Source organism: Danaus plexippus, chromosome 8 (genome assembly GCF_018135715.1).
Source record: "Danaus plexippus chromosome 8, MEX_DaPlex, whole genome shotgun sequence".
In the NCBI taxonomy this organism is placed as follows: Eukaryota; Metazoa; Arthropoda; class Insecta; order Lepidoptera; family Nymphalidae; genus Danaus; species Danaus plexippus.
In genome coordinates this window covers 8647673-8663227 of record NC_083542.1, presented here as the reverse complement: position 1 = coordinate 8663227, position 15555 = coordinate 8647673, and the positions used below count along the sequence as shown (strand labels likewise).

Here is a 15555-nt window from a genome sequence, read left to right as displayed (position 1 = left end):
AATAGGAATATGTGTCTGATCACATCACCAACGTGATAATGTTTGAACAATCTAATAAACAAATCAACAGAAAGTTATATATACAATTTTCACTTAAGAAAATAGAAGATCCAACAGTTACTAACGCTTCGCTACTAAAATGTACCAAACTCGTGACAATTTTGTAGCCTTCATTAACAATTTATCAATTTAACATTAAATTAGGGAGTTCTGTAAAGTAAAGCCAAGTTTGTTGATCTCATATCGAGATGTTTACAGAGACAGGCAACTTTATTATTGCTCGTAATTGATTCTATCAGAAATTAAATTAACCTTGTTATGAACTAAGATCACAGGTAGAGAATTCATAAGTAACATTTTAATAAATTTATCATTCTACTGGAAATTTATATTATTTTAATAGCTTTTGATATAAACTAGTCATATTTTTATTACTAATTTATCGTATGTAAATTTCAGCTTAAGCTTGTTTTATATATTTATTGGATAGTGCGTGATTAAGACCTATCTTATGGTAAGCGGAATTAAAACGGTGGTTGCTAAACAAGCTACACAAAAAGTTTATTTATTTTAGCTTAACAGATTCAAACTTTTGCTGAGCGCACGAGGAAGGAGCAAGCGTTCACTTCGTCCAAATTTAAGAGGGGATGATACGAAGAGATAGAAGACTGAAATCATGCAATAATATCGCAAATTCCCAGAAGTGTACCCTATAAAACACCGAGAGACTGGCTATCTTACGGATGTAATCAAGACCAATTCGGTTGGTGGTCACAAACAACCATTTTATGAACGTCTCTTCATTAAATTCAAAGCCTTAAAGTGATATTTATCAGATCCAACCTAATCGTGGCCTCACGATCTCACGAACCTGTGCTTTGTAGTATCAAACAAGCAATCGCTTTGTAATGTATAATAGGAAACGTAAAATTTCACCTTCAGTTTTCTATGGTAAAGATAACAAAATATTCTTATTCAGATGAAAGATATATTAAAAACTGAGCTCAAGGTTTGTCGAAGTTGCTGACCAAACACACGAAAAAGAAAAAAAAGAAAACACAAAAGAAAAAAACAATGAAAAATCTTTTAATGGCCGCCGGCGCATGACTCCCACTGGCAATTGATAACGCTTAATTTTGGGATCGTTATAAAAAGTTGCCTAAGTTACTCCTCATTACATTAGCTATCTGCCCATAAAAGTCCCGTCAAAATCGATCCAATCATTTCAGAGATTAGCCGGAATAAGCAGACAGACAGACAATAATTGAAACAAAGCTATGCTACAGTATATTATTACAATATTACAAACAGATTTCGTATATTCCATTTATTAATAATGCTACAATTAATAGTTTCGATATTAAATATTATTAGAAAATCATTATTGTTTCAGACTATTTTACTTGCAAGGTTTTAGCTTCTTACGTTAAACGTAAAATCTATCCGGACTTATATGTATGTATATGCTACGTGTACCCAGTACTTAAATACGATCAAATTTGTGGGATCACATTCCGTACACTATATTTCGATACTACTACGTACTATTATCTGGCAAGGTGGGTTCAGTAACATGATATTATTTTCCAAAAACACAATTTCGATGAAAGACTTTTTAATTCAGTAGGAATCAGAACATAATTTCAGAGAACACAGAATTTTTCTGCGAGAAATTTAAAATTGACTTTGATCCATTTTTTTTTTATTTTCAGGACAGCAGTTCATAGAAGCGCAATCATTCTAAAATAAGGTTTAAAAGTTTTTTAATTTTCTTTAAATTTCCGTGAAACTTGGAAATTGAATAAACTCTAGCCGCTAATAGGAATGTAAAGGCTTCATTTATTTTTTATTATATCACCGTGTTAAGAACATTATGACTGGAGCCTTATAATAAAAACAAAGGCCCATTACATTAAGCAACAAAATTTTAAAGTGTCAAAACATAAAAAAATATATGTCCATCTAGAATACCAATATCCTGAGTATCTAAATGGCGACCATTGTAGGCACAAAGTATCTAGGTTTGTCATACATAAATGTTTCTACAAAATCATATTAATCAATAAATAATCTTGACTCTGTTGAGGTAAAAATTTACGATTTAGTTTCTTATTACGGGTTATGTTAATAAATACCACCATTCAACCTGATGACTTATTGTTTCATAAGGTACTGAATTTTTAACTGACACTTTTTCTTCATGAGCAAGTCATCATCATCAGCCTATATTGGTCCACTGCTGAACATAGGCCTCTCCAATTGCGCGCCACTGATATCGATTTTCGGCTACTCGCATCCAGCTCCTACCAGCCATCTTGCGCAAATCGTCACTCCACCTTGCCTGAGGACGTCCTACACTACGTTTGCTGCGACGCGGTCTCCACTCAAGAACTCGTTTACCCCAACGGTTGTCGGTTCTGCGACTAATATGGCCAGCCCACTGCCACTTCAGCCTGCTAATCATGAGCAAGTAATAACTAGATTTTCAGAGTACACTTTAGGATTAAACTATATCTTCTAATTTCACTCGCAAACAACCAGTTAAAATTTCCGTCGCCTTTCTACAGAATAAAACAAGTATTATAAAACATGTTTCAATTTAAAAATTAATTTAACCTAAATCTCACAATATCAACAATTTTATACAATTTAGTTGAAGTGAAAAGTTTACAAATGTGTTATATTCTTACAACGCTAACGATTTCTGAAAAGCACAATATGCTTAAATTTACGTTAGAGCTCGTAAAGCGGAAATAACGTCATGAATTTGTGATGAAATCAGATTAACTCTTTCCGCGTCCAATTCCAACCTAAAATTGCCTCGGAGTACTGTTTTCGGGAATTTAAAATACCGTCTGTAGCTATTTTGAAATGTTGGTAAACGTTCTTCCTTGTTTTTAATATTTTATACAGTGTAATTATTTCTAATAAAACTGTTATGTATTTTTTTTATTTTCATTAAAACTTTTGTGCTATAGACAAAAGTTATTGTTTAGAATTTTATATGTACTTTATGAATGTGGTCAGAAGTCTTATATTGAAGGGAGATATTAAATTAAATATTTCTATACTAGTCCTTTATCTTGAAATATAGTCAATTAACCGACAGATATTACGATTCAAACAACTTTAACACACTTCAAAATAAATGTTAAAAAATGATGATTTTTTTTATATTCAATGTCATTAAAATCTGATTGTGTTTTTCACAATATTATTTTGTATTTATGTACGTTTCTCAAATAAAAAACAAATGTAACAAAGGTGCTCTACCTCAGGTAACCTTTAAATATACTTTAGCGAAATCCAGGGTATGGCGGATGTTCTGTCTTTATTTGTTACAAAGACGCTATGTTGTTGTTTATAAACATTGTTGAGGACTTTTTTAAAAAGCCAACTCTTTAAGGTTACAAGTTACATTTATATATTGGTTAAAGCAAATGTTTTAACTTTTACCTTGGAATGTCATTCCATTCAACAAACTCTTTAGTTTTTCCTCCACACAGTAGATGCTCAGTACTCATGATTATCATTCGTCCAACAAATAAAAATGTTGACATTGGCAAAATATTCCGCGGATCCAGTGCGCATGAAGCCATAGCATTATATATAAAAAACCTTAAATATGAATTCACTAGTATTTATGTAGGACGAATGACTCGATTCAACTGAGCATAACAGACTGCAGTATTCATTATGAAATAAAATAAACTTTTCATTTGATATTTTAATTTATTTTTATAAAATATGACAAAAGTATTAACGTTGAGAAACAATTTAGTCTTTAATTACTGTCACCACAACTATTTAAGACAATGTCTTATTTGTCTAAATAGACAACTATACATAAATATACTCTTTGATTTTATATTGCTTCTCATACGTATCTATCATTATAGTCCAATCCGAAGCCGCTTTAAGAATAGTATAAGGTTTGATGTTTGATTTTATAGCCCTAGTGCCTTCTCTCACAAAACCTATTGATTGCTCGTTTGTGATTATTTCCCATGCGCTCTGGCTAGCGAAAGACTAACCTCTTCACGTATAATTTGCAGGACCCTATCGTGACGACGCCAGTATTAACCGCTATCCAGGAGTACTCGACATCCCACCAGCGAATGCTCAGCTGTTTCAACTGCCTTCCCATAGACGTAGCAAGTTTTTTCGGTACCTTGACCCCATCTTATTAAATAACTGTGATCTGTGAGAGTAATTTGGATCGAATTGAGATAAAATTTTAGTAGTTTTTGCGACCTGTCATAAATGGGCACCTCTAGTGCTAATGGGATGCGCAAGTCTCGTATGTCTAGCCACTCGTTTGCATCTCTAAACTGGATCTCAATATGTCCGTATCTTTGGTCTTCTTGCTTGATCCTAACTCTACTCTGTTACTTTGTGTTCCTATCTGTTATGTATTAGTTATACTTGCTCGGTATTGTTAAAATAATAATATGATGTCAAGTGTAATGTACCTACATTACCTACATCTACCTAGATTAGTTTATTTTTATTTGTCTCTGTCAGTCAGGTTGCTACTTAGCACAAGACATACAGCCATGACGAATTTAATATAGTTTCATTGAATACTACACTATCATAAACTGTTTATGAAACGAAACTTATATTTTTCGGATTATACTACGCGTATTTTATTATTCTGCCGGCATCCAGAGTGGTACGCCAGAAAATTAAGAAATCTTCGGTGGTAGATGATAAATAACATGACCAACTGACAGACATTCATATCTCGTTTGCCCGTGATCAGGGTTGTTGCAAAGTAACCGATATGTCGGGAGTATGTAGTTTATTAAAGTAATAAAATACGCACAGTATAATCCAAAAAATATTAGTTTCATTTAAATGAATACTCGTGAAAGTCTTAGATCTCACCAACTGTTTATGGAATTGAAGTCTAGACTCTAGCTCCGGGGTATCTTTGTCTTTTGGGAGTGATGTAACAACGTCATTATTGGATTTCCCCACGATGTCTCTTGGAAAATCTTAGATGTTTATAGAGCTCCCATGGCCTTTTTAGACTTATCCCAAAAGTATTGCGATCCCTGAATAAAGCTGACCAATCAGCCGATAGCGCGAGCCAGAACCACATTTTCAACATCTTTATGGCGCCTGCATGTAACTTTGACAAGAGGGTTTTATTAAAATCATAGACCAGGATCCAATTTAAACGTGAAGTTAGATAATTATCCTAGATCTAATCTTTTTTGACGCTACTGACCGTTTGGTTATCAACCTTGTTGAGATCGTTCAAAAAGCTATCTGCTACGACCGATAAATTTAAATGGAGCATTTTCCATAACCGTAGAAACGCATTGACCGCTAAACGATAGTCCCGGATCGTATGAGGCGTATCTTGTATTCCGCCTACCGAGACACAGACAGTGACACTTATTTGGTTTTGTCCTCAATCCATCCATCCAGAAGTACTTGACAGTGTTCGGGGTTACGTGTTTTCTCGTTGCTTACTAGTTTATCTATTAAAATATTAATTACAATATTAAATATTATTGGAAATAAACAACAGCCTACATTGCAACTTAAAGGTTCTGATAGGCCTTCTTTAGTTATTATAGAAATCTTTATTTTTGAATATGATACGATCACATCTCTAAGCAGTGTTGGAAAGTTGTACCACGTACCATGTAAGAGTATAAAAAATATTCGTTTAGAAATTTTTATTCAAGATACAATAAAAAGATTTCCTCCATGGATTATTTACCAATGATAATAATTCTTGTCAGAATTCTATACAAAACTCAGGCAAGGTGAAGTAAAGGAGACAGGCGTATTTTTATTCATTTATTATTTGCTTTGTAAACCCATACACATGATCTATTTATCGTTTATGACTCGCGAGCCATTACATCTCGCTGAATTAGATGCATTGCAAGAAATATACAAAACAAAAAAAAAACATTATAAAACTCATTGCAGTAACGAAACTTCGATAAGTATAAAATAAATAAAAATTTCAAAAATCCTTGCAATGCATTAAATACACGTAATAAATACAACGCACTCACCATAATTGACTCGAAAAGCAAAAACTTAAACACGCTAAAGATAAAAAATAATTACGGTTTAAAAATAAAATACTATAACGATCAATTTAAAACTTTGAAGCTTTAATAAAAGAAACTGAAGATGACATTACTGTAAACAAAGGAACGAACGTCTCGATGGAACAGTGTGTTAGTAAATTAAAAAATAAAATATTATGGCACGTACATAAATACAAACAGATTGCTGTAAAAGACGCAGTCATAGACAATTCGGTAACATTATTGTGTACGGACCTCCGTTGAAGAAAGAAAAATGTTTACGTAACAAACAACGAAAATTATGATACATCTAAAATATTTTACAGCTGACTAATTATTATAAGGAATATGTTGATAAATAGTGTGCAAGATTACATTACATTCGAAAGACAGTGAGCTTACATATAACATACTTTGTTATTGCATACATTCGATATAATTCATTTTAAACTCGTAGAAAAATTCAAAAAAAGAATCACCTGTAAATGAATTACAAAAGTTTTCATTAAAATGCCAATATTGTGCAAAATTTATATTTATATTTAAATTTATGCCAGTATTGTTGTTCGAAAACATAATTTATAGAATTAAGAGATTTGATAAATTAAAAAAAAAATAACAGCAGTCAATAATAATCTAGGATCCTAAATACTTATCATTAACTAAAGATAGAATTATGCATTATCTTTGGCGAAACTGCTGACGGTAAGTGAAATAAAGCTGACAAACAGAAAAACTATATTGCTCATAAAAAAATTTACCAAAATCGTTGTAAATTCTCACAAAGTTCACTAATAATACTGAATAAAACTGGTATCATATATTTAACATTACTTTTAATACATAAATTATTATTATAGGGTTAGTTAGATGAACGCGAAAAATTCTTTTTTTTACCGCCAAATATGAAATGTCAAAATGACATTAGAGGCAAAAACCCTAAGCATTCGGTTAAGGCTTCCCGTTAGGCCTTAGAGTGATAACTAGTCATTTCCAATATTAACCCAATCCTCTGACATATGTATACGTGGTGTTTTGAGAGTAATTTTAAATACACTTACACTAATTGCTCGTCGAATGGCAGTGGCAATATGCACCTTGAACCCACGACCTTAAGTTGATATCAGATTATTTCACTACCAATTCCACATTAAGCTACACACGTTGGAATGCTTAACCTGTTACCCTTACCATATCAACTAATTATTCACTATGGAATCTAATATATTATTTACAATTATTACAATCTAGTTTGAACTAGACGTAACCGCTTGCACTCTTTATTTTTTAACAATAAAAATTAACGCTATGCCGATACGAGATTCTAATAGCGACGATTCGTCTACTTGTCACCTCGTAACCTACCTCAGGATAGACAAAAAAAACACACGCTATAATGTATTAAATTAATGATATATAAAATTGTACCATAAAAAACATTAAACTAGTGTAAATATACATATTAAATAAAATATTATTTTAATTTTTTGTTGCATTGTTCGTTTAGTTGGTTTTCAACGAGCTTAAAAAAATTGCATTTCTCATTCGTTTACTCACTGGATTCAAACCATAATTACATTACAAGAACATCGTAGAGACGCTCGTTACGTCCCCATTATCTACTACAATATATTAATATACACAATATATCGTAAAACCGTCCTTTACAAAATCACCTATTGCAGTTAAAGAGTCACCGAATTTAACTAATGTTACAAATAAGTTATCTTAACAATACGTTGAGCGAAAACAGATTAGAAAAGTCACACGCAAATGACTCGGCGTCGCGTCGCCGGGACGCGTTCGATAGTCTTGGTCAGTATGTCGTTAGCACAGCCTTCCGAGGACTCGTCATATACACGAATACACACGTGTACATTAACTACCTCACCGGTTTTAAGTATAAAATATAAATGCCCACATAACACTAAACTACCCTCAAAACATGTAAAGTGTTATCTAAGTAAAGTCTAGTAAAATCAATTTAGCCTTCGCGTTAAAGTGTAACCGCAATCGTAGGCCTTCGTCGCGACCTCGCGGGATGAGGACTAAGCTATTAGACCATTCGGCAGATTGAGCATCACATAGAAATCAACCCTGATATTATATATCTGAGCTTGTTGTTCAGTATCAAGTCTTTTCGTGAATTAATTCAAAAAATTAACCTAGCTGATGACGACGCGTCACCGGTACCGGTCACAATCACATCTTATAAATACATATTCGATTTAATGAGATACTTAACGAGTAACGAACCTTCGAATCATTCGTCAAAGTTTTTTGAACACGCTGTATAAAATCATCGCCGCGTAGCTATGACGACCATAGCGACGCGGAGTGTCGTAGGTAGTGTAGAGTACCGAGCACGTCAGCCGGGAGGACTGCAGGGGCTGACTCGTTCATGTTCGGTCACGTTATAGAAGAATCCGAGTCGAGGCGCCTAAAGTCTATTGTGGAGTACAAACACAGGTGTTTCACAGGTTATTCGAGTTTCGTGTATCGAAGCATTTCAGTACGTGGCGCCTGGTAAGGGGCGTCACGTATGTCCAAAAGTTTTTATCTGTGGGGCGGCGTAGGGTCTCGCTACAGCTCGGTCACGGCGTAGAGGTCGCGCGCGTCCGTGGGCGGCGGGCGGCGGCGGCCGGCGGGGGCGCGGCGCGGTCTCTGAAGACTGCGGTACTCCAGCGCCGCCGCGGACAGAGGCTGGTGGTCGGAGCGCCTCTGAGGTCGCACCGTCGCGTACTTGTCCGGTGAGAAGGAGGCGAGCGCGGGCGGCGGCGCGGCGGGGCGCGGGCGCGGCGCGCGCGGGCCGAACGATGCGTACTTGGGGTCGAAGCGGTTCAGGCTGCCCGAACGGCTCGCTCGGCCCGCGTCGCGGTCGGCCGGCGCGGCGGCGCCCGCCCGCTCTCAGTAGAAGTCGTTGCTCTCCAGCGTCTTGCACTGCTTGCTCAGGGTGGCGTACTTGCCGTTGTGGGCTCGGCCGAGTGTGTGTGAGCCGCCGGGTGCTGCAAGAGCTGCTGCCGCGCCGGTCCCGCTGCCGGCACGGCCCAGCGTGGCGCTGCCGGACATGCGAGACCTGTGAACAAATATATTACTTTAATATATCTACAAACTCATACGACAACACCCGAAATATATCGAGGAGTGGATTATCACCTGGGCCGATCTCTGTCGCGGTCCGCGAGGTCCATGAGTTGTACGGCGGCGCTGTACGAGGGCGGCTTGCCGTTAGGGAAGGGCGCGGGCCGAGGCAGAGTGCGAGAGCCGGCGCTGCCTGTCGACAGGAACGGAGCCTGCTCCTCCACTGAGACGCTTCGCCTGGAAAAAACAAAACATGAATTAGTTCAACAAAATAAAGATATATCATCATCTAAAGTAAAGAGACGTCTCACTTGGTATTGATATAGATCCAAGCGTGTGAGTCGACTAGAACGATGGCGGTGAAGAGGAAGCCGGCGATGATGGCCGCCAGCAGCTGCAGGGATAGCGCCTGGAAGGGAAGCACACTCACATTAATATAAGAGAATGGTCAGTGGCATGGAACAAATAACATCTTTAATTTTATTTACACAGCTGACACATAAGTAAACAATAATTAATATTTAATTAGAAAATATTTGTGGGCTAAATGAAATTGAACACAAATTCATGGCCGACATTTTGTTATCGTGAAAAATTGAGAACGAGCTACTACACTCGACCAGTATGTGTGCTTATAAATTACATCAGACATAAAAAATACATGCTTTATATTATTTCTTTTGTTATTAAAATTTTTATTATTTTAAAAGCGCGTTTCGAATATGCTTATACATTCATGGGAAGATACGTTCTACGAGTAAAATATTATATATATGTGTGTGTGTTTGTGTGTGTGTGTCGGTGTGTGTATATATGACCTGTAGTCCTCCGTCACAGGCAGCTCTCGCAGCCGCCACGAAGTACGCTCGCGCCGTGCGACACTCGAGCGCCCCGCTCAGAGACACCAACGCACGCTCCGCCTCGCCCGTGCCCGCGCCCAGAGCCCCCAGCGCCGGCTGGAGCCCTACACACATACATCCAATTAATACTTAGATATAACAACATATGCACACGGTTAAATTCAGTTATTATATATATAAGACATACATAATACAACAATTGTAATCTTCTTAAAGGGAGTTCTTCTTTTTAGATTTATTTATTTATTGAGATTTGAGACGGAGTCTTGAGTGTTATAAAGCTCAGTTAGCACCTAAAATAATGGATTATTTGAAGTCTCTAAAGGGTACAATACTATTAATATAACTTATATAACTAACTTTATATGTCTACATATCAATATGCCATCCGAATTATATTGAACGCGGTTCTCTCTACGGTATACTCCAAGAGCTATAAGTCTAAAACACTGACCGGGGTCATTGAACAGCTGAGGCGCTCCCCGGGAGAGGATGGCCAGCGCCTGTCTGACGGCCACCACGGCCCGTTGAGCGTTACGAAGCTCAGCTGTTAAAACATTCTCCCGGGAAACCTTGCAGGACAGGTAGTAGTGCACCATCTGATGGATATAGTAGAAAAAAATTGAGAAAATCACGTGTGTACAGTAGAAACAAATACAGTAAGTTCAAAATTACAAATATATTTTACTACTCTACGGTATAGAGGTCCTTTAACTGATTCCAAAAATAAGTTAGCGGATAGATTTTATTTATGACTATTTGTACTTAAACCTAACTTGATCAAATCTAATCTAACTACTCACATGTTAACTTACTTTATATAAACAACTGTTTCAACCGACTTTCACATTGCCACGCTAATTGTCATTGTTTTCAACATTAATCGTGACAAAATATACCGGACGTATCAATAGCTTGCTAAGATTAAACACGATGGAAACAATACTGGCTTTATATTGAACAAGTGATCAAATAAAGGGTGCATTCACATCGACGTGTAGACATCACATTTACATTATTATAAATAAATAGTATGGTCACAGGTGGTAAACAACAAAATGGACATACAAATAATTTACCCCTACAGTGTGGTGTACTCACATCGACTGGAAGTCCGTGGGGTGCGTGCAGGGCCAGAGCCCGGGCGGGGTCTTGACACGCGTCCGCGGCGGCCACCGCGCCCGCTGACAACGCCGCACTGGCGCCCCAACACGCAACCAGCGCCCCCAGAGCACAGACCTACAAATAACACACATCTGTGATATACATTAACAGGTAATGGGATATTCTTTATTAGGACCTTAAGACGATTTGTCAAAGTATTATCAAAGTCCTCGCGATATTGCTGGTCAGTTCCCTAGGTATGTTAGCGTGAATACGGACGAGGTGCACGTGTCATTCTATCTTAATTTAAGGTCTATCACCGTGGAGGTTCAATGGTCCAGGCCAGTTCATTCTCGACGCACACGATATGATATCCTGAGATGGGTCCGCACACATCGCGACAATAGAAAAATTTTTACATATACGGTTCAGGTTTTGTTCTGATAAAAACTGTATGGAATTCATAGAAAATAAATAAAAGTAATATTATCAAGATGTAACATGTACATGTAAGTAATATATATAGTTGTCTTTATCACAGATCACACTAAAGGTTGAATTTTTTCTTAACATTGATGGAATGTTTTAGGATACAGGTGATATCGTTCTTTGCCTTCAATTGATTTTTTTTATTTATCATTCTGACCTCAACCCCGTGAATCTTGTATGGGCGGTTAAAAAATACATACAGCTGCAAATCATAGAAACACTTCCCTGGACAAAAAAAATTAATTATCAAAAGTTTCTAATATAATAATCTGATACATTTATTTAAACGGATTCTAATAACATTATCCGAAGATATATTTGTACTCAAATATCTCGTGTGCGTCAAGTCAGGCATATCCTATACATTTTTAGCGCTCACATCCCGCAGGAGGTGAGTCGAGAGAAAAGTAAAGGATGTAATGAGAAATTGTGAAGTGACTAACACATAGCATCAGCAGAGCTCGCCTGGAGCGCCTCGCGGCGGCCGCCAGCAGCGCCACGCACACCGCGCCGCCACAACACCAGCCGGCCATACCCCCCGCCCAGCGAGCTGCCTCCCACACCCAGAGACGCTGAGGGACAAACACACAGATATATTTATATTTATATGTGTGCGTGTGTGCGTGTGTGTAATTACAGCAGTATATTAATAATGTTATTATGGATACATTCCTTGCCGCTTTGTATTCCAGTCATGAGGCTTGTCTCAATGGTTATGCAGAATAAACTACTTAGTAATAAAATTATAATAATTTGCAACTGTGTATGCTGTGTATGTAAGAGGCTATCTTCAACTTATTATATATATATATAATAAAATATATCACACAAGTGCAAAATCTGGACTTGAGCTTATGAGGAAATTTAATCACTATTTTATATATACAACTATGACTATTTATTAATCAACATTGAGCCGACTTTCCGCTCCTTCTCCGTAACCAGAACAGTATATATCTGTCAGTTAATATTGTTTTCAGTCATGTGCCGTCACTTGTTTCTTTATTTCCTCTTTCAATTCGACAATCATAGTTTCATACAAATATTTCCTCGCAACAACATTACATATCATACTTTCTACATTTCCCAGCTGCCTCTCCCTTACTCTACATATCCTTACGACTTCAATTTGAATCGAACCCGCTAATAACGTCGCTTGTCTTTATGACAGCACATCGCCCAATCATTTCACTTGACGCGTTAACTGTACCTTCATGAACGCGTCCAGGCTGAGAGCTGCCAAGGGTCTCCTAAGGTTATCAGCGGCGGAGGCGGCCGCGCTGGCGTTGTTCCGGAGAGCAGACAAGGCTCTCAGCAAGGTCCCAAGGGCCGTCTGGTTAGCGACAGGAGCATCCAGGGCGTCTGCGAGGCGGGCGAGAGGGGCGCGGGCCCGGGAACCCATCGCCTCTTCCAGGATACTGGACTGGAATCAGAGGAATTATCGATTATATTGGTATACTAATAATTTTGTATACATAGGTAAAAACAATTATTTTGGATGGCTTAAGTTACTTGAATGTTTTATTAAGTAGATCTATAAATCTAATCTATGAATAAAAATCAAGCAAATTTAAGAGCAAATACATACGACTATAGAGAAAATTTTCATTATTTTTTTTTTACAAAACTATGTTGTTTTTTTTTTGTGATAAGTTTTTTGCTATATCAATTTTAAGATACTTCATTCCAATTAAGCCGACATAGCTCGTATGTTGACACTTCTACTGCTCATGTTCTTATAAGAATAAAACAGGCAAATAACTTTTTGTCATAAGAGCCTCAAACGTGTACGAGTGGAAGTATTTGGTGTTACCTGGTTCTTGACGGTATTGACGAGTGCGGCGAGCTGGTTTCCAGCCTGGATGCTCTGCAGCATCGCATTGTGAAGGTCGTCATTCCCAAAGAGGCCGACGCCGATAGCGCCGCAACATAGCACCGACAGAATCATTAGCGTTATCTGGATGGAGATTATCAGAGCATTTATATAAAACCCGCTTCAATCTATCGACGACTTTAGAGTTTAAAGAAAAAAATACCGAGAAAATGCAAAGACAGCTCCATGATAGACTTACGGAGGAATTTGATCGTCAATTATCAAGTTGAACGTAAACTCTGACGGGAACAAAGGCCAATAGAATTACACAAAGTATGTACACATATGTAACGGGCCATTGTACCTATTGTAACGTAGCAATTTAGTATATCCAAAGAAGTCTCCGTGAAAAACATTATGACACATTAATTTAATTTATTGGCTCGACCTTTCCTAAAAAATAAAGTCAGATATGACTGACAAACATATCACAGGAAAATCCAAAGAGCTTAAATAATTTACGAAACTGGTTTCCTTCAATCAAGGTTGTCTTTCAGACACTTTGAAGCAGTTTAGTACTATCCTTTGGCTGATAGAGAAATATATAAATAAAAAAAAAATCACAAACATACAATTTTTATTATTTTTTATATTGGTTCAAATCAGTTTATCCATTGACCTTTGGTGTCTAAAGCCCCCATATATATAAATACATACACAGCCATTCCAACCAGCCAGACATTGATTTTAATTCAACAAATAAAAAAAATATTTTTGTTTTTCTTTACCTCAATATACTTTAAACGTAACAGTACCTTCAGAGCTGTGATACTGCGCGGCGGGCGCTGCTTCCTGTCGCAGCATCTCGTCAGCAGGTAAATGAGAAGTACAGTCAGCGTCAGTATGAGCCACGCGCCGGGAATCGAACCGAGGATACCTAAACTCTGAAAACATTATTCGTACATGTACTATCAAACTTTCCGACAAATCAGTGTCAACCATAAGGGACTGTTACAGTGATTACTAATTATATATACACCTTAAAAAAGATTTAGATTTACTATAATATTACAGTCTTGAATTTGTTAAAATAGGCATATTTTAGAAATAAAAACCCCTAATTTTAGAAAATAACTACTAGCTCTTTGGCTCTATCATATACACTGCTCTATGTACGTATGTGTACGCCAACCACATTTACTTTGAAACAGCCCCTGTCTACTTCCATTCTCAGTGCTGAATTAAACAAGCTCGAAACCACTAGATTTTTTTCAAAAGGCTGTTTATCTGTGGATTTCTGCCTTTGGATATAGTTTTCGTGTCATCTATACTATGTATTTAACGCGTTCATGTTATTAAGAATTAAATTACAGTCATCAAAACGAGGGTTACATGCGGGAACATATTTTGCTCGTGTTCCGTAACAAACGCTACTCTTGTTATATGCTTAATCCGACACCGTCCATACCAAATTTAATGTTACAATGTCCAATGAAGGCTGACACCTCGGTAGTCTCAATGCCCTAAATATCGGGTACCTCTAGATAGATTGGTGAGTTGGGGGCGAAGGTGTCGTTGACTCTATGCAGCGTCACGTTGATGTGGGGTAAGGAGTGGAGCAGTCGCGCCAGCCGCGGCGGCGAGTACTCGTCCGACACGCCCGACGCGCCCATCACGGACGAACAACTCGCACACCTGTATATTATTTATATATATATAATAGGGATGTGAGAAAGACAAGACAAGACACGTCTAAAAATGTCTATACACTGTTAATGAAACGTGATTCATAAATGACACTAGCCTTTAAACATTTACTTTGAAATTAGCCGACCCTTTATGTGATCATTATTTTCGGTATGCGATAATTTTTTTCAAATTTCTCTCCACACATACGTTTAAGCAATAAAACTTCTCGCTGCGACGTAACTGACTGTATATGATAACTTTAATAAATATCGAGCAAGGCCTACTTAAGTATTACTTATTTTGCATACCAATACATAATTCAGTATTTATACAATCAATCAATCAATTTCCATTGAATTTACATACATACATATTTATCTCATTAAATTTATACGATTTGTATTAAACGAATCATTTACTTATAATTCAGGGCGGATTAATTCAAAGATCTCACATTTAA

At 37.1% G+C, this 15555-nt stretch overlaps 1 protein-coding gene across 1 annotated transcript in view; it reads right to left on the bottom strand.

Annotated features, from left to right (window-relative positions):
• Positions 1-5804: 5804 nt before the first annotated feature.
• Positions 5805-15555, bottom strand: part of LOC116771567 (protein tweety-like) — a 39180-nt gene continuing 29429 nt past the window's right edge. The window contains exons 3-13 of the mRNA XM_032663456.2: positions 14945-15101; positions 14222-14350; positions 13407-13550; positions 12804-13016; positions 12037-12165; positions 11102-11239; positions 10455-10599; positions 9959-10104; positions 9452-9549; positions 9216-9377; positions 5805-9135 (exon numbers count right to left, since the gene is read on the bottom strand). Coding sequence (XP_032519347.1) covers positions 8967-9135; positions 9216-9377; positions 9452-9549; positions 9959-10104; positions 10455-10599; positions 11102-11239; positions 12037-12165; positions 12804-13016; positions 13407-13550; positions 14222-14350; positions 14945-15079 — 1608 coding nt within the window. The 5' untranslated portion in view covers positions 15080-15101 and the 3' untranslated portion in view covers positions 5805-8966. The remainder of the gene's footprint in view (positions 9136-9215; positions 9378-9451; positions 9550-9958; positions 10105-10454; positions 10600-11101; positions 11240-12036; positions 12166-12803; positions 13017-13406; positions 13551-14221; positions 14351-14944; positions 15102-15555) is intronic.